The sequence below is a fragment of the Odocoileus virginianus genome, unplaced genomic scaffold, assembly GCF_023699985.2.
Source record: "Odocoileus virginianus isolate 20LAN1187 ecotype Illinois unplaced genomic scaffold, Ovbor_1.2 Unplaced_Scaffold_2, whole genome shotgun sequence".
NCBI classification, from domain to species: domain Eukaryota; kingdom Metazoa; phylum Chordata; class Mammalia; order Artiodactyla; family Cervidae; genus Odocoileus; species Odocoileus virginianus.
Window position 1 is genome coordinate 739,460 of NW_027224264.1, and position 21,121 is coordinate 760,580.

Consider the following 21,121-nt stretch of genomic DNA (forward strand, 5'->3'; position numbering starts at 1 on the left):
TTTTACCAGCAAGCAATTTGATAACCAACTTAATTTACTTAAGGAATCAGTTATGCCAAAGTAGCAAGGCTGATCTTGTGCACTGCCATTTGGGAAGTGCCTCTCCCAAATGGAATCCAAATGACAAACCCCATCACTGCCATTTTGATGACAATTGGCATTTGAAAGTGAACAAATTCAATTTTCTCCTTTGAAATTTCAGGTAATTTAGAACAGTTTTGACAAGTGTTATGTGTTAACAAGTTGAATAGAAATACTTCATATGACTAATTTCAGAGTTATATGCTATTGTCAGTAAATGGTCAGTTTAAAGTTTATTTATTTATTTTTGATGGGGTAAAATAGAAACCATGAGGTTGCATAAGAGGAACATGGAGAAATCTTATTCAAGCAGATCATCATGGGCATTCTCTTAATACACTTGTCAACTAAATTCCTGGAAGTAGGAAGACTGCTGCACCGTCTCTTTCTCTACTTGCAACTTGAAAGTGAAAGTGAAGTGAAAGTGTTAGTCGCTCAGTCGTGTCTGACTTTGTGTCTCCATGGACTGTAGCCTGCAGGACTCTATCCATGGGACTCTCCAGGCAATAATACTGGAGTATGTTGCCATGCGCTCCTCCAGGGGGTCTTCCTGATCTGGGGATCAAACCCACATCTCATGTCTCCTGCATTGGCAAGAGGATTCTTTACCATCTGAGCCACCAGGGGAGTCCACAACATCAAATCTATTTGAACTTACAGACTCATCTGTGATATCACCTAAGAAAACACCATGAGACTGGAGGCTTTGCTTTCCCGGGAAGTACTGAACTGCCAACATTCTCTTATCGAGTTTTCTTTTTGGTACATCATTCTGATCCTCCAGCAAATTCCACTTAGTGGAGTTCTCCTTTTGGAAAATACTTACCTGAGTTATAACTCCCAAGTTAACATTCACATTAGTCCTTTAACCTTATTTAAGAAGTCAAGTTTCCCTATTAGCATATTATTAGGAGGCGATGTCTTGGGCAGGAAGGGGCATTAGGCACCCACCCATGTGAGTTGCTTACCTATGTCTGGTATCTCTGTTTCTAGGGTGCACAAGGTATCCACGAATAGCAAGTAAAAGCAAACAGAGAGTCATCAGTATCATCCAACAAGCCAAACTGAACCAGACACACCCATTCCTAACTCAGCTTGTGGTCAGTAGAGGGACTCCATAGTGATCACTCAGTCAGATGAGTAAGCCAAAGTGGACCCAATCCCTCCTGGCTGCTTATCCTAAGACAGCGCCAAGATGACTGAACATCCAGCTTGGTGCCTGGGCTAAAGCTCTAAGGTAGTTTTTTTCCAAAAGTTCTCTCTGGACTGTTTTCATTGGAAGCAGCTGAGCTCCTGCCACATGTGCAGTGTCCTGGGGGCTCTCCCCAGTCGTGCCAAATCAGAATCTGGAAGTGGGAGGTGGGGCCCAAGAATTCCATTTTCAACAAACTCAGTTGGTGATTCTGAGGCAGAATAAGGTTTAAGAACCCCGGTGCTAGGTTTTGAAGAAGTACCCACTGCAAAGGGTCTGACCATGCAAGTCTCTAACTTGAAAGCCACTTTATCAAAATGCAAACTCTTTCATGATCAAGTCTGTGTACAACAGACATCCCCAACCCAAGCTTAAGCCACTTATATGACTGTAAGGTGAGATAGGGACATCTCTTGTGCACATCAGCACAAGTATTTAGCAATATTAAACAATTTAACAAATTGAAAGTATAAAACTTTTTTTCTTCAACCATGATAGAATGTACCTGGCATCAAAACTGCTGCATCAAGATAGTTTCAATAAAACATCGTTAACATCAAACTACGAGGGCCTTGTATTGGCCAGCTACTCATGCTCTGAGGGAGCAACCAGGGTGGGCAAAACTGAACTGTCTTGTCAGAAGCAGCAGAATGCTTCAGGGGTCCCTGATCTGTAAGCAGCTTGGCGCAGGGCACTGCCTAAGGTATCTTACTCTGGGACGGGGTATGGGTCTTCTCGCCCAGGGAGCACAGTCTGTGTATAGGCCTGACCTTGGGTCAAATCTGCCCAGAATTAAAAGGCTATAATCATCTGTGAAATATAGTCATCGCAATTTTAAAATCCTTTTAAACCTGGCTCTTAGGTCATTTTGAAAAACATGAAGATAACAAATCTTTTTATCTCAACTAGAAAATGTTCTTATTCGTTGGAACATCAGGAAAGAAGAAAAGATACAAAATGATTTCCTTTGAAGCCATCTGCAACTACTGATTTAACTCTTGTTGAAGAGAATCCTTTTGGGATTTGACTAGGTGGGCTACAGTGACAATCCACTGACTTTTCCGTTTTATGTGTTAGTCACTTCAGTCGTGTCTGACTCTTTGTGACCCCATGGACTGTAGCCCACCAGGCTCCTCTGTCCATGGGATTCTCCAGGCAAGAATACTGGAGTGAGTTGCCATGCCCTCCTCCAGGGGATCTTCCCGACCCAGGGATCGAACCTGGGTCTTCTGCATTGCAGGCAGACTCTTTACCAACTGAGCCACCAGGGAAGCCCCTTCTAGTTCATGGGGCCACCTCTAAAGTGTGGGTATCCCCAGGGTTGACACAAAAGATCAAAAGGTAAGGGTGGGGTGATGTAATTAGAAATCTGGCCTCAGGCGTTTGAACCTCTTTCAGTTTCTTTGTCTCTAGACACTTACTTATTTTTGTGGCCTCTGAACTATAGGGTGAAAGTGCTTAAGGCTGGCTCTAATCACCATTACATGGTTGATCTTCTTGAAGGAAGTTGCGTTGTGAACATACTAGAAGGATCTCATTAAAGCATGGTTTCATCTGCCACAGACTCTCACGTTACAGAACCATGTGTGTTGGCTCCAAAAGGTTTTGAAATTCTTAGGTGACGGCAAGGAGTGGGGAGAGGGGGTGGATTGACTTTCCTGTGGCCGCTTCTGATCGTGCCAATAATGTCACTGTGAATTTGGGAAGATGTCCCATATTATGCAGAGCAGCTTCTCTCATTAACATCTCAGAGGGAGGAAGAGAAAATGACGGAATTTATTTCCAGTGTGTGACCTTGTTCTGTCTCAGAATTACTTTTAGTTAAAGATTTAGGATTGAGCCACCACCAAAGTTGGTTTGCTGTCTAGCTGGCAATGGACTGCATGCTGAGGTGTCAGTGTGTGAATGTCTCACAGGCACCTGGGCCCATCAGCAGGCATCACCACCTGGCAACTGGCTGACTCGAAGCTCGCCGTGAGTTTGGAGGAGAAAGGTATGGAAGGGCAAATCTTTTCAGAGCAAGAAATGCTCCTGATGGTAGGATCTTTAAGTCAATCTTTGATTTTGTTCAGGACCTGCAAGATGAAAAGGGCTGTCTGTTCTTTAATTAAAAGCTTTTTACTGAGATATAATTCACATACCACAAAATTTCACCCTTCAAAAAGGTGCAATTCAGCAGTTTCCAGTAGACTCATAGGGTTGTACAACCATGGCCATTGTCCGATTCCAGAACATTTGCATCATCTTATGAAGAAACCCCATACCCATCAGCAGTCAGTTCCCATTTGCCCCATTTCTCCAGCCCCAGGCAACCTTTCATCTGCTTTCTGTCTCTACGAATTTGTTTATTCTTGACATTTCATATACACGGAATAAGATAATGTGTGGTATTTTGTGCCTGGCTTCTTTCATTTAGCCTCACGTATGACCCATTCTTTGTACATTTTGGTAAGGATGTATGATCCATTCTTTAGTATGTTTCATGGATGGAGAAAAAGGGGTAAGCCAACTTTGGAGTTTCTGGCTCATGACCAGACATCACGAGGGTTTGCCTGGCCTGCTCTGTGCTGGTTGCAGCACTTTGCTTGTTCTTCATGCTGTTCTTAGCTTCTTCCCTTATCCTTAGTCAGAAAGTATCTGATATCAAAGAACGGACTTGCCTGTGTGTTCATCTTCTCATGGGAGTCTTCCTTTGAAGACTGAGTTCCCACTCCTGCCACTTCTTAGAGCTTCCAACTTCAGGAAACCCTCAGTTAAGACTATCTTTCTCATTCTCTGTCCTTTGGCCTTATCACAACTTTTCTCTGTTGCGTTTAGGGCCCTGCTTTCAGCTAGCCATTCGCTTGAAAATCAATCTGACAAATGAATCCATGCTTGGTGATTAATGATGATTTTAGCTTGATGGATTTTTCTAACACAGGTTCTTGTGTTGGGAACTCTTGGAGAGCCAATGTCTCTACTCAGAGGAACACATTTCTTAGGGTGGAAATTTGGGCCCCTTGGAAGGTCAGCAAAGATGTTTTGGGGGTGAGGTAAATGGAGCTTTTGGGTGAAAATGCTAATACATGAGACTAAACTGGAAAGGTAACCACCTATTTCATCTATATGTAGTCTGTTCCTCTGCTTGGAACTCCAGTGCTGCTGATGAGAGGAAGGTCCTTGGTCATTTTTCAGATATTTTCAGAGCCCTTAAAAGTCTGTGTTCCATTTGTTCCTTCAGCAGAGCTCTCTATAGCTTCTACTGTCCCTCATCATGCTAACTGCCCCTAAATGGGTGCTATTCCAGTTCTACCCAATCTCCAGTCAAAGACAGGAGTTGAGTTCTAAGAACAGTGTAGGAAATATTAACCAGTCACTGTGAAAGAAACAGTAAAATCTCAAGAAAAAATTTTTATGTCACATTGACGTTTGTCAAGTCCAAATTACTCAAGGCACCAAGAAGCATTTGGTACTCTTTTTTTTCCTTTTTAAAGGAAGGACAAAATAAATATCTGGAGAATCATGCATCTTGAACAATAACAGCATGAGGTTTTTACAAAGAATAAATCATTTCCAGTTATGCTTAATAGATTTGTGAAATTAGAAGATGAGAGGGGAGCAAGAGGATACTCATATTTAAATTCTTACGAAGCACTTCATATGGTGTCTCCCGTTTTTATTTATATAATTACCCATGTGAGTTTTAGAAAACTGAAAAATGACTCTGAGGTCATAATCAAAGGAAGATGAAATACTCATAACTGATGAGAAACAGTTGATGGACTTGGGGATGCTGAGAGTGAAGAAGAGAAAGCTCAGGTACCTATGATAATCTGTCTTAACACTTGTGAAAGCTTCTCAGGTAAATGAGGGAAGTGGCTTCTGTGCTTTAGATGTAAACATTTGCCACTACTGAGTGGATGTTTCATGAAGGCAGACTTTTGCTCAATATAAGGAAGAATTTTCAACAGAGCATTCCAGAGACGCAATGGGTTGTTGGGTGAGATAAATAAGTTTTCTGTTATTGAGAGAGAAACACAGTAAAGATGATCAACCGTCAGGGATGCAGCGCACACCCGTTTTACCAGACCCTTCTATGGACTCTTCTATTGCTAAGCTCATAAATCTGTGATATCACTTTTTAGTTACTGAAATATGTGTGTGTGTGTGTATGTGTATTTAAAATTTTAACATGAGAAGCAAAGCACTAGGGATATCTAAACCTAAGCTATCTCATAAATCTATCTTAAAAAAAACTTCACAGAATGAATTTTTGAGACTCCCTCAGGTTTAACTGCATGATCTTATAAGCTTCCCTTCTTTATTATTGTATCTTAATTTCCCACTGGAAGGAAGCACTAAGATGTATATGTGCAGATGAAATCTGCAGTAAACAGGCAAAGGGATACTATATGCTTAAATAACAAGAAATAATCTTGTTGATCTTGGCATGTTGCTAATAATAATGACAAAACTGACTTTTTTGTACCCTTCCCATTCAGCCAATGGGGGATCAGCTAGAGGAAATAAATGACCATCCACCAATGAAAATGAAATTATTTTTGAGGTCAAACGAAAGAAACTCAATTGGGGACAGTTTGGATCAGTGGAGCTGAGAGGAAAAATCTATAGTCTGCCAGTCTTTGAAATGTCAAGGGGCATCTAGAATTGTTCAATGTGGTAAAAAATGGAACAAGAAGATGAAAGAGAAGGAAATATAGAAGGGCACCCAGTAGGAGCAAGCTTTATGTCCTCTCAAGATGTCATCAAACACTGGGCGGATAACTACACATTTGTGGATCTTAAAACAGGTTAAACTGTATAAGACATGTAAGAGGATGCTCAAATACTAAATTGACAATTTTATAGATACAAAAGTAGAAAACAGGGTAGTTAAGTTATATAATGAATAACCTGACAGAGAGTGAAGATCTAGAATGTTCTCTATTTTTTCTGTAATAACTTATTGACAATATTGCTCTTCCACTCAGTTTTAAATGCAACCAATTAACATAATGACTATATATAGTCTGTGTTTCCAAGGAAACAGATGACTCAACCAAATAAAATGACTAATATGCGCTGGGGGGGGCAATTAAATTAACTGATTTTAACATCAACCAAAAATTGGTATAAAATGAACTCTCTCTATATATAAAGTAGAATTCAATGAACATTATGGTTCTTAAGCTAGCAAAGCCACCTTGTGTCAACTTATTTCTCCCAAGAAAGTTTAAACTTGGGAAAGTTATAAAGCAAATATATAAATTCACCAATCATATGTGAAAGATGCAAAGTGTACAGAATAGACTACTGATCAGGATACTTTTTTTTTTAAAGTGAATCTAATAAGAACTATACTAGTTTCTGATTAAACATGACAGATAATGTTTGCTGTCATAGACTGGGTTGATGGTTTTGACTATCATTGAATAGGGAGTTACCTGTTAATTACATCTAAATGATCATATCTATATATTTATATTCCATCAGGTTATTTCTCCGATGGCCAATCACAAGAGTGTTGGGAGTACAAAAGGAAGAATATTTTTTCTCCTTGAAAGAAATGCAGGGAATCTTAACCAGGAGTCTACGAAAGGGCTTCATCCACAGGGATAGGTTGCTAGGGTGGGAGGTAGGGGGTGGAGATATGGGGAGAGAACGAAAATATGTAATGGCTGAGTTTTGTGTGAATGTGTTTATTTCTGGGGGAGAAGGCCCATAACATTCAATAGATTCTCAAAAAGGTCTGAGAACTTAAAGAAAAATGTTAGGAAGAACTGCTGTATAGGATGTCAGCTCAGAAGAACCAGCTAGGCAGACTCACGCTAAGTGGAAGCCTGGGTGTGTGAGCTCATGGTGTGTGCTTGCCTTTGCCTTTGAAGAGCTGTGGCAGTGAGAGAAGATGGTGGTGTGTCTGAACCACCAGGGAAGTCAGGAAGGAACAGGGATTGGAAACCACTTCACCCTGTCCAAAACACATTTTTCCTTATACTGAGAAAACCACTTTGCAATTAGGGTCCAAGTTATTCTATTTTATTCTTCAAATGACTTTGCGTTGAAGGAAGGTCATAAGGTACTTTGGACTAAAATGCAAATTTGTGAACTGTTAAGGACCCTTGACCAAGAGAGAATCTTCTCAATGAATGACAATTGTTCCACCTTAGGTAAATTTGCATTTAAATGACAAGGGAAAGGAGTCCATTTAGTTGGGTTTCCTTTATAGTATTATTTTTTGTTTTTATAGATAATCCTATGGGTTTTTTTCCTCTGAGAAGGCAGCTATTAATATATAGGAGCTAGCTACATAGGTTTTATAGGGTTGGCTATATGGGGTTAGCCAGACAAGGTCTCTATGCAAGGGCCAGTATCTGCATGCCTGGAAACATTCAGATGGTGAATGAATTGTTCAGTGCTCCACCTATGTTTGGCATCATGTAGACAGAGCATCCCTAGGATTTTGAAGACAATGTAGAATGCTGTATAAAACATTTCCAAATCCAGGTTACAACGATCATGGCCTTCTTCATTGATTTTCCAGTAAGTAGGTGCCCAAAGGGATACACTGCTTATAATGACAAATCCCGGTGAGGTATGACATCCCAAGGTACATGAACATTTGATTAGGGCAGGGTGCTATGAATTAGTACCTCTTTAGACTCTGTAGATGTGCTTTATCTTTATAAAATCTTAATTTTACAATCTATTTTTTTTTTATCAGTCAAGGGATTTAACAGCTTTCTTCTCTATGACAGCGTTTGCAATTATAATTAAGAAACGTATTAAAACTGGAGTGAATTAATGTGAAAAATGGATGGGGGTTTGGGACTAGAAGAGTTCTCTAACTCGGTATGAAAGACTCAGTCTGAGAAAAGGGAGGTAGATTCCAAAGGAAAGCACGAGAATTTGAAAACTTTTGAGGAATGTTCTTAGGTATTCAAATTTCCATGTTTATGTGATCATAAGTGTTAAACGAAAATGACCCAAGACTTTTCATGTGATTTGACTGGTCCTGACTGTGCTCTGTGCATTCATGTTGCTCCATCATTGTCTCTATTCTCCCAGTCACTGTTCTTGGTCACTACTTTTCAGGTCAATGAGGTGATGCCTGAGGCAAGAACTGTTTTATGGAAGAGTTTATAGGGTGGCATCAAAGTTTTCTGGAACATAGGGAAATTTTCAGTCTCATATCCTGAAGGCATGTGTCAGGGATAAAACTGTCACAACCAATTAGAAGAAGGCTTTATTAGTTTACCCAGGGGAGGGGAAACAGATCTGTCTATCCCTCTTGGGATGGGAGAGGATGTTTTCCTTTTCTAGCACTCCAGGGGACATATATTTGTGCCTGATATCCTTTGAAACCTGAATATTCATTGGAAGGACTGATGCTGAAGCTGAAGTTCCAGTACTTTGGCCACCTGATGTGAAGAGCTGACTCACTGGAAAAGACCCTGATGCTGGGAAAGATTGAAGGCAGGAGGAGAAGGGGAGGACAGAGGATGAGATGGTTAGATGGCATCACTGACTCAATGGACATGAGTTGAGCAAACTCCAGAAGATGGTGAAGGACAGGGAAGCCTGGCATGCTGCAGTCTATGGGGTCGCAAAGAGTCAGACACAACTGAGCAACTGAACAACAATAATCCTTAGAAAGGGAGAAATAAAGATGATTAAGCCAAGGTCTCTTTAGTTGTTATTTCTGTGTAACTCCAAAATATGAACGACAGTGCCAAAAGGTATGAATTCCTTTCAAATGGTGTCAAAATACTTTGTCCTCTCAAGAAAATTCCTAAAACTGAGTGAGAAAGTCTAAATATGAATGCTTTAATCATTTTTTCCAACGGATCAGAGCTTTTAAGGATGAAAAAACTAATCCTTTTTCAACTGTCGCATAAACACAGACAGCCATTTTCCTTTTGATGAACAGACCACTTCAAAAGACTGGACCTGGAGAACTTAGAAAATGTAGTTTTTGGCTCTGACAACACCTCTACCTGCTAGAATCAATACTATGTATTTTGGATGAGTCTTTGTTGTGGGCAGAGCAGGCCAAGTTGAGTGACTTACCTGAGCACGCGACAGTATGCAGCTCCACATCAGTGTCAGGAATGCACTCAGAGAAGGCCACACATACAGGCATGTCAACACCTCCTGGTTCTCCAAAGCAGTGCTCAAAGGTTTCTTCAAGTGGGAGTAGGCATGGTGACCTATGTCTTTGGCCCTATTCCTGCATCTCAGCTCGGTACTACAATATGGCGACTGCATTTTCTGTTCCTTCGTGCAATGCCTTGTCTGTTCCTCTTATCTCATTCTTGCTTTTACCTCATCCGCTAAGCAAACACAGAGATTAGAGGAGACTTACCTTAATTCCAAAATACTAACGGAGTTTCCCGAGGGAAATATTCGCCTTACAAAATTGAAGTCACCAACATACACACTACCATCAGGGCCGGAAGCTAGGGCAACAGGAGCGAAGAGTTTGTTGTTGTGGGCGGGGCCATTGCAGTTGGTGCAGGCTACGCTCCGTTGGTGTCCATTACCCATTATGGTCGCTATGACTGGAGGCTGCTGGGAAATGAACATATTTTCTCCATTCCCTTTATGTATGATTCCTAGATCCAAGGGGGGAAAAAAAGAATTAAAAAATGACCACACCATATTCTTGGCAATATTTTAAATTCTCTCTCATTGTTCAAAGCAAGAAGGAGCGCTGGCTTGCTATAAAAGAACCTGAGAGTGAAACACATCAGCCCAGGTTTTATTTAACTGCACAGCTACAACAAATGGCAGCATAACACTTTGCCTCAGTTTGTCCATCTACTGAATGGGGTAATATACCCAGTCCCTTTAATGCTGATTCTAAATGCCTCAATAAAGCGTTTAATGGCTTTTAATGATTTCCTGTTCACTTTGGGCTCTGGGAATCATCCGTGGCTGGTTTTTCATCTCTGACTGACTTTTTTCTGATGCCTGGTGCACATCTGTCTGACTTCAAACGTCCTGCTGTATGCAACTATGAAAAGGGAGGGTCAGTCAATTTTAATATTAACTTAGCAAAACACAATCAGAAAGGTAATCTACTTTGGTAATACTACTAGAATGCACTTCAAAGAGAAAAGAACTTGAATGTTCCACTCTTTTGGACCCCCATATCTCACCATCATCAGTGATACGGACTTATGAAAATGCTGGAAACTACTCTGCAGTCATTTTCTCTGGGAAATCTCATCTATTCTCATGACTTAACTCCCATCTCTCTATGTTGAAATTTTTCTCCTGTCCAGAGTTCTCACCTGATGTGCAATTTCCTACTACATCTCTTTACTTGGATGTCTCACTGGTACCCTAAACTCAACAAGTTTAAGACTGAACTCAGTAGGCAAAACACTCTCTGACATAAATTACAGCAAGATCCTCTATGACCCACCTCCCAGAGTAATGGAAATAAAAGCAAAAATCAACAAATGGGACCTAATTAAACTTAAAAACTCTTGCACAATGAAGGAAACTATAAGCAAGGTGAAAAGACAGCCTTCGGAGTGGGAGAAAATAATAGCAAATGAAGCAACTGACAAATGATTAATCTCAAAAATATACAAGCAGCTCATGCAGCTCAATACCAGAAAAATAAATGACCCAATCAAAAAATGGGCAGAAGAACTAAACAGACATTTCTCCAAAGACATACAGATGGCTAACAAACACATGAAAAGATGCTCAACATCATTCATTATCAGAGAAATGCAAATCAAAACCACAATGAGGTACCATCTCACGCCAGTCAGAATGGCTGCTATCCAAAATGTCTACAAGCAATAAATGCTGGAGAGGGTGTGGAGAAAAGGGAACCCTCTTACACTGTTGGTGGGAATGCAAACTAGTACAGCTGCTATGGAGAACAGTGTGGAGATTCCTTAAAAAACTGGAAATAGAACTGCCATATGACCCAGCAATCCCACTGCTGGGCATACACACTGAGGAAACCAGAATTGAAAGAGATACATGTACCCCAATGTTCATCACAGCACTGTTTACAATAGTCAGGACATGGAAGCAACCTAGATGCCCATCGGCAGATGAATGGGTAAGAAAGCTGTGGTACATATACACAATGGAATATTACTCAGCTATTAAAAAGAATGCATTTGAATCAGTTCTAATGAGGTGGATGAAACTGGAGCCTATTATACAGAATGAAGTAAGTCAGAAAGAAAAACACCAATACAGTATATTAATGCATATATACAGAATTTAGAAAGATGGTAATGATGACCCTATATGCAAGACAGCAAAAGAGACACAGAGTTATAAAGAACAGACTTTTGGACTCTGTGGGAGAAGGCGAGGGTGGGATGATTTGAGAGAATAGCATTGAAACATGTATATTACCATATGTGAAATAGATGACCAGTCCAAGTTCAATGCATGAAACAGCTGGTGCACTGGGACAACCCAGAGGGATGGGATGGGGAGGGGGGTTCGGGATGGGGGACACATGTACACCTGTGGCTGATCCATGTCAATGTATTGGCAAAAAACCACCACATATTGTAATGTAATTAGCCTCCAATTTTTTAAAAAAAAGAAGAGAAAGAAAAAAAGACTGAACTCTATTTTTCTGTACCAACCCCCCCCCCCCCCCAAACCATGCTCTTTCTCCTATGTTCTCTGCTGATTTTCTGAGTGGTATCACCAGGCATGTATTTACTCAAGTTGGGAATGTGGGCACCACTGTGGCTCTTGTTTTCCTCATTCTTTAACCCTAATTAATTACTAAACCCCCACTATCTCCTCAAATATGTTGAACCAGTTCCATGGTCTCTGTTCTTACTACTACTGCTTTAGTCCAGTTTTTCTTAACTTCTTAATTTCTTGGTTTCTGTGTATACCCATCTCCAAACTATTGTTCATATTTCTGCTGTAAAGATTATTTCATGTTGATATATGGCAGAAACCAACACAATACTGTAAAGCAATTATCCTCCAATTAAAAATAAAATAAAGATTATTTCAATATGTGGATTAGAACCTTTCGGTAGTTCCACATCCTCTATGGTAGCAATCTCCAACCTTTTTGGCACCAGGGACTGGTTTCGTGGAAGACAATTTTTCCATGGATGGGGGCGAGAGTGGGGGGTGGTTTGGGGATGATTCGAGCGCATTACATTTATTGAGTTTGCTGAGCAGGAGGCGGAGCTCAGACTTAATTCAAGAGATGGGGAGCTTCACTCCATACAGGCGAAGCTTCATTCGCTTGCCTGCTGCTCACCTCCTGCCATGTGGCTCGGTTCCTAACAGGCCACACATCATTACTGATCTGTGGCCCAGGGGTTGGGACCCCTGCTTTACAGGATAAGGGGCTCCTTTCTTATGATTAAGGCATACAAAGTCCTTCATGATTTGGCTCTTGTCTCCTTCTTCAGTCTCCCCTCTCATTACCCTCTCATTTTTATCCCGAGTTTCAGCTACAGCAAACTATGTACAAGTATTTTCACATGCTTCTGTTCTTCTCTGCTTTTGTGTTTTGCTGCTCCCTCCATCCTGAATGCCCCCCTCATCTTGTTTGCTTGGGAAACTCTAATCTATCCTCCAGAGCTCAGCGCAGTTCTTCCTGGATGCTCTGTCCAGGCAGAATTTGTTATTCCCTCCTCTGTGAGTGTGCGCAGTTTCTTTTCCATAGCTCTACTATGACACCTGCCACATGTAAGATACCGTTTTCATGACTTCTCTATCTTCCCCATCACAACATGAACTCCTTCCTCTGTCTTACTCTTTTCTGCATTTCAGTGCCAATCCCTGTGACCAAGTCATTAGAAGTGCTCAGTAAATGTTGGAAACAGACTTTGAGTCTCTTGTAGTTTCCTTGTCCAAATCACAGTGATTTTGAGAACCTGCTGAGCCTGGGCAGAAAACCCAAGGAACAAGTACTGCTGTGCTAAACAGCTCAAGTCTGCCCAGAATGAGCCAGGGCAGGTAAAAAAAAAAATCCATGTGGTGAGAAGAGATGCCAGTATGTCAGGCTGTAGCAACTGACAGCAAATGAATGAATGCAGCTATCCTGTCCAGTCTTACTTTTTCTCCTATGACTCCTGCTATCTATTTCCTTGGACTCCCTGTTATTCTCCCTAAACACTTCCTGAAATGTCTCCCTTGGTTTCTTCCAACTTTGGTCCCACAGTCCTACAATAGAAACCATTGATCACTCTGAAATAGGAATGTCACTGGCAAAAATTAAGAGGGTAAAACATGCACAAAGCCATGGCACCAAATATGAACCTGGAAACAGAAATGCCATACTTATATAGGCTTTGGATTTCAAATCTTAAGTAATTTTACTTTCTCTCCCAAGGTGATTTCTGGCTATTTTTTCCCAACATATCTGCAGGAGCAGCTATGAGCTTATGCCCCAACAAATTGCTCTTTTATTGCAGAACCATGAGATAGATATCTTGAGGCTCACTATTTTCTTATTAATTTTATTAATAACTTTATTAGGCAATGAAGAAATTTCTCAAGATTTAGAATAGTTAATTAAGTTAGATTAATAGGATGGAATTTCATTTCCCCCAAAACACTTAATTGCAGTGTGATCAATATCACAATTTAAATGAATTGGGAGAAAGTGAATGAGAACTGGCATGACATTTGCACAACATCTTTGAAGAGAAATCTCCTGATGGTCGCTCACTGAATATCCTACCAATGAGACTATGATATGTTCTTCAATAAATGAGGAAACCAACTGTTTAGCATGTCAGTATTTCAGCAATGCACTACAGGGTATATCATTCAAAAATATTTCCAATTATTGGCTTGGAAATACCAGATTTGCTATTAACATCTATTTTCACAGATAGATATCCATTTTTTTATATCAATATAATGATATAGTTAACAATTACCTTCAAAATGACATGTTATTACCAGGCTCCTGGCAATTTAAAAACTAAAGATGGCTATTCTAAACCATTCTTCTAAGCCTGCAATTCTAAAACTCTTCTTTTCTATTAGAAAGCCCAGCACTCCATCAAAGAAGAAGAATGATTAAAGGAAATAAAACATAAGGCAATGTACTTTCTGATTACATCTCAACAATTGATGTCTTGCTTTCATGCAAGGTACTAAAGTGCCCATGTACTGAAATTACCATTCCTGTTTAAAGCTGAAGCAATCAAAACAAAAATGGGCAAACCCCTTTTGTATTGCCCTGGAAAAATAGATCATTTTGAAGGGTGTTTTTGTTGTTTCAAGAATCTGTTTAACCTTCCATTACATAGAACCGGGGCATACCATCTAGCAACAATGATTTAACACCAATTCTTCTGCAAAAGGTTGCTTTGAAAATATTTTGTTTATGTTCCTGGAAATCTTGATCAATTACTGCTGCCTCCTTTCCAGTTTATTCTGCCACACATGCTCATTTTGAAAACAGAATCAAATGATCCAGAGACTACACACATTATTTATAGGAAGGCCAACTTCCTGCTAAGGATTGGGTGTCTTGTTTACAGTTAACAAAGAAACCCCACTGGCTGGGGGCCTGTGGCATGTTTTCTCCCTCAAGTTTTCCTTTTCTCTGCCAAAAAGTCAAGTCTGTTGTATAATAATTTAAGCATACTTCTAAACACACGACTCATCCTCCTGTTACCTTGCTCAGAACTTCTTTTGAAGCTTATAAATAAGTTTGAAATAAAATTCCCCTTGGAAGCCAGTGGGTGGTGCTTTATACTGATTTCAAAGAAGAAACCATTTTTCAGGCTTATGAACAACAAGGGACACAATAAATATTTCTCTTAGGACTTGACTGAGAGGATATAAACACAAACTGGGAGACATGCCAATGTGATCAATGGAAATTTACTTCCCCTCCCAGTAAAACCATTTGCCAAAAAACTACTGGCCTATCTTGGAGGTTAAGTTAAAGGAAATTCTTGATTTATTTCAGACAGATGACAACACCCAATTAGAACCCTGGATAGTTTTTTCTAATAATTTTAAATACTCAACTGGCAAAATTTTAAAGAACTTGTTTATCTTAAAAGAAACAAATACGTACTCTCTGCAGTCACTAATAAGATGTATTTTGAAGGAAAAATATTGAAAAACACAAGTTCCCAGCTGGTTTTCTTTGTTAATCTCAGTAAAAGTAAGAACCATCTTGATATATCAGACATAATATTTGGAAACAATGCTCCACAAGCAATGGCTAATTGTCAGGTAAATACAATTGCTGCAACTGAAATGACAAATGGTCTGAAAACACTGCCTGCTAGAAACTACCCGCTGCATAATGATTTAGGAGGCAAAGAAAAACTGCAGAATTGAATGGCAGCAGACATCCAATTTAATTACAGGTGTCTTTTTAACCAGTGAGAAGAAATTGGGGGAAGATAGATTCTTGTTTCTAATCTGCTCTCTGTCTCAGATCAAAAAAGCAGGGTGCCTAAAGAGTTAGGCTCTGGCCTTAATCAGTCAGAAAAGACTGACCTGACCGGGGAGAGTGCGTTGCTTTCTAATTGGTCCTCTCAAAGCTGCTCCTTCACACTCATCATTCCTGCTTCTAAAACTGCCTTTGTGGGTAGGATTTAGACTCCCAAAATGTCCCAAGAGAGGTGTTGGTGTCCAACGGCAGGCGGAAAGGCAGTGGCAGTGCTGGCTTCAGCCCTGTTTCCTGGCTACAAATGTGTTGATAAAGATAATATCAAGTCACCCTTTTCGGCACCAGGGACTGGTTTCATGGATGACAATTTTTCCAAGGACTAGGGGGGCAGGGGGAATGGTTTCAGGATGATTCAAGGCGCATTACATTTATTGTGCACTTTATTTCTATTATTATGACATCAGCTCCACCTCAGATTATCAGGCATTAGATCCTGGAGGTTGGGGAGCCCTGGATAAAATGAACAAATCTTCCTTTAAATAAGTCTGTCTTAAGTAAGGTTTCTTTCTCAGGATAAAATTCTCAGAAACAGACAGAAAGTAGATTTAGTGGGGCTGGAGTGAGTACCAGGGATCTTTTGGAGTGATAAAAATATTCTAAAACTCTGTGGTGGTGACGGTTGCAGAACTCCACACTTTACTAAAAATTATTGAAGTGTACACTTAAAATGGGTGAATTTTATGGTATATAAATTATACTTCAATAAAGCCGTGAAAAAGATTCTTGGAAGTAACTTGATACCTATTACCCTAAACATGAATTACTGGTGGATTAGAGGTGGAAAGAACACATTTGTGGAAATCAGGGGGGCCCCCAAAGCCAACTTTTTGAATGGCTTCCATCTGTTCTGAATTTTTCAGCCTGGGTGAAGCAAATGGTAAGAGAATATAGGACTGGGAGCACACAGCTGGGGACTGGCTCGATTGAGGTCATTCCCACTTTGTGTTTAATGTCAATGACAGGCATTTGAAAGAGACAATCCATACCAGCCAATAAAAGTGAGTGGAAAAGAAACGGCTGCTTAAAATGTCAAACTCTTTCAAATCAAAACAAAAAACCTAATAATTTAATAACTGGCATCTGCCCTTTTATTTTTATACTTTTGAAACTGTGATTCTCCTTTTGACAACAGAAAAAGGGTTGACATTTTATATCTATGCCTGAATCTTTGCTCTTAAACAAACAGTTGGAAGGGGAATTCAGAGTCTTCCTTGAAAGTGGGGAAGGACATGTAATGGGAGGCATATGGCAGTGGACTCCTTCACCTTCCAGGGTCCTACACTGGAACTCTGGTAAGTGGTCTTTGGCTATGTTTGAAGCAAACCTGGTTAGCTTGGGTGATCAAAATTTCCCAGCCTGTGGGGCTGGTCAGCTTGGCTGATTCAACTACAGTGCACATGAATAAGACCAGAGGTGTGGTTATAAAATGGATCTCTTAGCCTTGGTCAGTTCATGGCCTTACAAGAGAACCCTGCCTTAGCCAGCTGTTTCACAAAGGTCAGATGGATACAAGGATGGAAGGATATAGTTGTCTCAGTACATTCACATCCCCAGTCCTGGAGAAATAACCCCAAGACAGCATCCTACTAAAGGCTGCTCAGAATCTGCCTCTTTAGATGAAAAGGAGTATGAGTTCACAATGAAAACTTACCAGCAGATGTTCAAATGATGCTGGGTGGAAACACCAATGACAGGTTTCCCAGCAAAAGGAGGTGAAGGAACTTGGATGAAGCCTTTATAACCAGGAAAGCAAGGGCTTTGTCTGAGAGAAGCAAGGGCTAAGGGCCACCTGTGGTCTCTTCTGATGTAACATCGAAATTACAAACTAGGCGACAGTGACAGCAGGAAGAGTGGTTCAAAGAAGACAAAGATGGAAGATGAGCACATATGGATTTTCACTGCTTGACCTGCTTTTCCTAAGTCCAGGACTCAGGAGGCTTAAAACTAAGTGAAGTCTGGAGCTGCACTCTTTCCCCAGATTCTTTCTTGTCTTCCCCGTGTCCCTCCTACCTCTTTTTCACTACTATCCATTGCTATATCTTTACTCTATACCTTGCTTCTTACCGCATATACTGACATTTATATGGATTAAAAAAAACTGGTGTAGAGAGAGTACATGCCTCTGACCACTCACTGTGAGCCCTGGGGGAAAGTCATGTGACTCAGCCTTGGATTCCTGACCTTTTCAGTGAGGTGAAGGCCACACTGCAGGGTTGTTGTGTTTAAAATGGGACAGAGTTCACTAAAGCCCGCTAAAAACTGTATGACACATATGATTCATTAATTCGAAGATGCTTCCCATTTTAACATCTCTGGAGTAAGCATGTATCTTGCAAACAGTGTGTGTCATTGTTTAACTGGCAGTATTTTCCATAAAATAATGGTATACTTATAATCGTGGGCTTTCCTTGTAGCTCAGTTGGTAAAGAGTCTGTCTGCAATGCAGGAGACCCGGGTTCGATTCCTGGGTTGGGAAGATCCCCTGGAGAAGGAAATGGCAATCCACTCCAGTATTCTTGCCTGGAGAATTCCATGGACAGAGGAGCCTGGCAGGCTACAGTCTATGGGGTCACAAGAGTCAGACATGACTGAGCGACTAAACACACAGATACTTATAATCAGTGATGCCTTAGATCACATGAAATATGGCAATTATTATTCCAATTGTTAAAAGTTGGCTACAAGGTTGGATAAACTGGTTAATCATTTGGGCTAGAGCAGTAATGATAGATGATTCTGAAAACCCAGTTTCATTTAACTTTGTGAAGAGGTCTCACTTGATTAGCACTAATTTGAAATCAGATGATTGCATGTGAAAAGAAATATAATATGGTCATCTCTAGGTGGTGGAGTTATAAATATTTTTTTCCTTGCACTTTTCCAAATTTTCTGCAGTAAATATTACATATATATATGTATATAGCATTAGGAAAACAGTATTAATGAATATTTTAAAGTGTGCTTACCACTTTGAGGATTCAAAATATGATGCTTATTCAATGACCAGCCTCCTAGGTTAGAAGCATCCATCTCGAAACCTTGCAAGATAACTGTCCTTTTCTCCCAGAGAATAAAGTCTGGGCACATTTCATATTCATATCCCACAGACACTGCAAATGAAGATTTAATAATGCTTTAGAATGTTTTAAAAGACTTGCTTCTAGTAATTAGCCTCCAACTAATAAAAATAAGTAAAAAAAGACTTGCTTCTTTTTTGGCACTAGTTGGTAATTCTCTGGATACCACATTTGCTATTGAATTCTGATTTGGGTTGAAATTTGACCACAAATAAAAGAAAATGGCCAGCTATTCCAGTATTCTTGCCTGGGGAAATCCCATGGACAGAGGAGCCTGGCGGGCTACAGTCCATTGGGGTCACAAAGAGTCAAACAAATAACATTTAGTAACTAAACAACAACAACTACCTTTTACCTTTTGGAAGCACCGGGCATCCAAAAATGATCAGTCAGTACATACTGGATACATACATGAATGACTGACTCACTGAGGCTATCATTAAGTATGTTTTGGACATCGAGCTTCCGTATGGGCTTTTGGGTAAAAGGCTGTGTTGTAGAACAGAAGAAATAAGCCCTCTGAAGTCTTTTTTTTTTTCATTTATTTTTATTAGTTGGAGGCTAATTACTTTACAATATTGTAGTGGTTTTTGTCATACACTGACATGAATCAGCCATGGATTTACATGTATTCCCCATCCTGATCCCCCCTCCCACCTCCCTCTCTACCCGATTCCTCTGGGTCTTCCCAGTGCACCAGGCCTGAGCACTTGTCTCATGCATCCAGCCTGGGCTGGTGATCTGTTTCACCCTAGATAATATACATGTTTCGATGCTGTTCTCTCGAAACATCCCACCCTCGCCTTCTCCCACAGAGTCCAAAATTCTGTTCTGTACATCTGTGAAGTCTTAAGCTGTGGTGATACCATTTCTTTCTTTACCTTTGTAGGAGAAGTGCAGGGAAAGTTTTTTCTGATCTCTCTTGAGTGCAAAATACACTTAGGAAGTGGGCATTGGAGTACTGGGTCACTTATACAACACCTCACTACACATGAGACTAACGAAAATCAATTCGCCCATTTATGTTTTCTCCCATGCTAACTGGCCTTTAGTTTGCTGAGAAGTCTGAGTTTGCTTAGAGTGTTATAAGCCATGCAAGTGTAAATTCCACTTTGCTCATGTTAGATTTTAGTTTCTAACCAACAGGACATCACCCAACATTTGGCTTCAACCTTTCTGAAGCACAGATGTTGTACATTAAGCTGAGAACCCCAGCATGCCGCTAAAATGGGAAGTGCAGAATGGCCCAGCTTGGGTGTCTTTGCTCTACTGAAACATGCAGAATTCAAGTAGACCAAGACCCAACCATCTTCTCAGTTGACAAACCTGCTTACCTGTTAGAACCCCAGAGTTCTGATTCTTGAGTTTAAAATGCTTTGTGTCCTCGTAATGTTCCAAGCCTGAGACTACCAGCTCATTACACTGCATACTTCGAAGCTCCTTTCCCCCTTTCTGGCAGCTTAAAATATCCCTAGCTGGTTGTCTGTCATTGCTTTTGAGTACCTGACTCTACCTGACTCTTCAGATGCCCCTGGAGAACTCACTTATTCTTTGGTCATCTGGTTATGAAAACTGGTAATGAGAATATATGCTAAAACAATGCCAGCACAATAGGTTCTAGGTGGAAAAATTCAAGCAGATGAGTTTTGGATTTTGACATTAGGTGAAAAGAGGCAATTTTAGTCCAACTGATATACGAGTGCATGTGTGTGTGTGCGCAAGGGCTTCCTAGGCAGCTCAGGGGTAAAGAATCTGCCTGACAATGCAGAAGACGTGGCTTTGATATATGAGCCGGGAAGAGCTCCTGGAGAAGGAAATGGCAATCCACTCCAGTATTCTTGCCTGGAAAATCCCATGGACAGAGGAGTTGGTGGTCACAAAAGAGTTGGACATGGCTGAGCAACAGCAGGCAAGCGTGTGTGTGTGCGAGCACAAGCACAGATAAGCCAACTCCTCATGATTGTGAATACACACTCGCTAACTTTGGGGGTCACGTGTGGCCATTGTAAACCACAGACTGACTTCTCTTTGTCTCTGCTCCATCGAAGCTTTAACAGGGATCAGGACCATCTTCATGGGTGTGTGACCTGTACAGTCACACAGGGAAAGTTGAGTCAGTCGTGTCTGACTCTTTGCGACCCCAAGGACTGTAGCCCACCAGGCTCCTCTGTCCATGGGATTCTCCAGGCAAGAATACTGGAGTGGGTTGCCATTTCCTCCTCCAAGAAGAGCCCCATCCCTGGCTTAATGCTCTGTTGTCACTGTCTTAAAATCCTTAATCTATTTTAAACAAAAGCCTGGGTATTTTTCTTTAACACTGGGCCCTGCAAATTATGTAGCTAGTCCTGACGG

The 21,121-nt window shown here is 40.6% G+C and overlaps 1 protein-coding gene and 1 non-coding gene across 3 annotated transcripts in view; both read right to left on the minus strand.

The window, feature by feature from the left end:
• Positions 1-21,121, minus strand: part of TENM1 (teneurin transmembrane protein 1) — an 862,693-nt gene that overhangs the window by 110,319 nt on the left and 731,253 nt on the right. For both annotated transcript variants that reach the window (XM_070462280.1, XM_070462279.1), the window contains 3 exons: positions 18,659-18,802; positions 9,615-9,864; positions 1,050-1,070 (listed from right to left, as the gene is read on the minus strand). In XM_070462280.1, the coding sequence (XP_070318381.1) occupies positions 1,050-1,070; positions 9,615-9,864; positions 18,659-18,802 (415 nt within the window). The remainder of the gene's footprint in view (positions 1-1,049; positions 1,071-9,614; positions 9,865-18,658; positions 18,803-21,121) is intronic.
• Positions 2,473-2,544, minus strand: TRNAC-GCA (transfer RNA cysteine (anticodon GCA)). The gene has a single exon. It is a non-coding gene; the product is annotated as a tRNA-Cys (tRNA).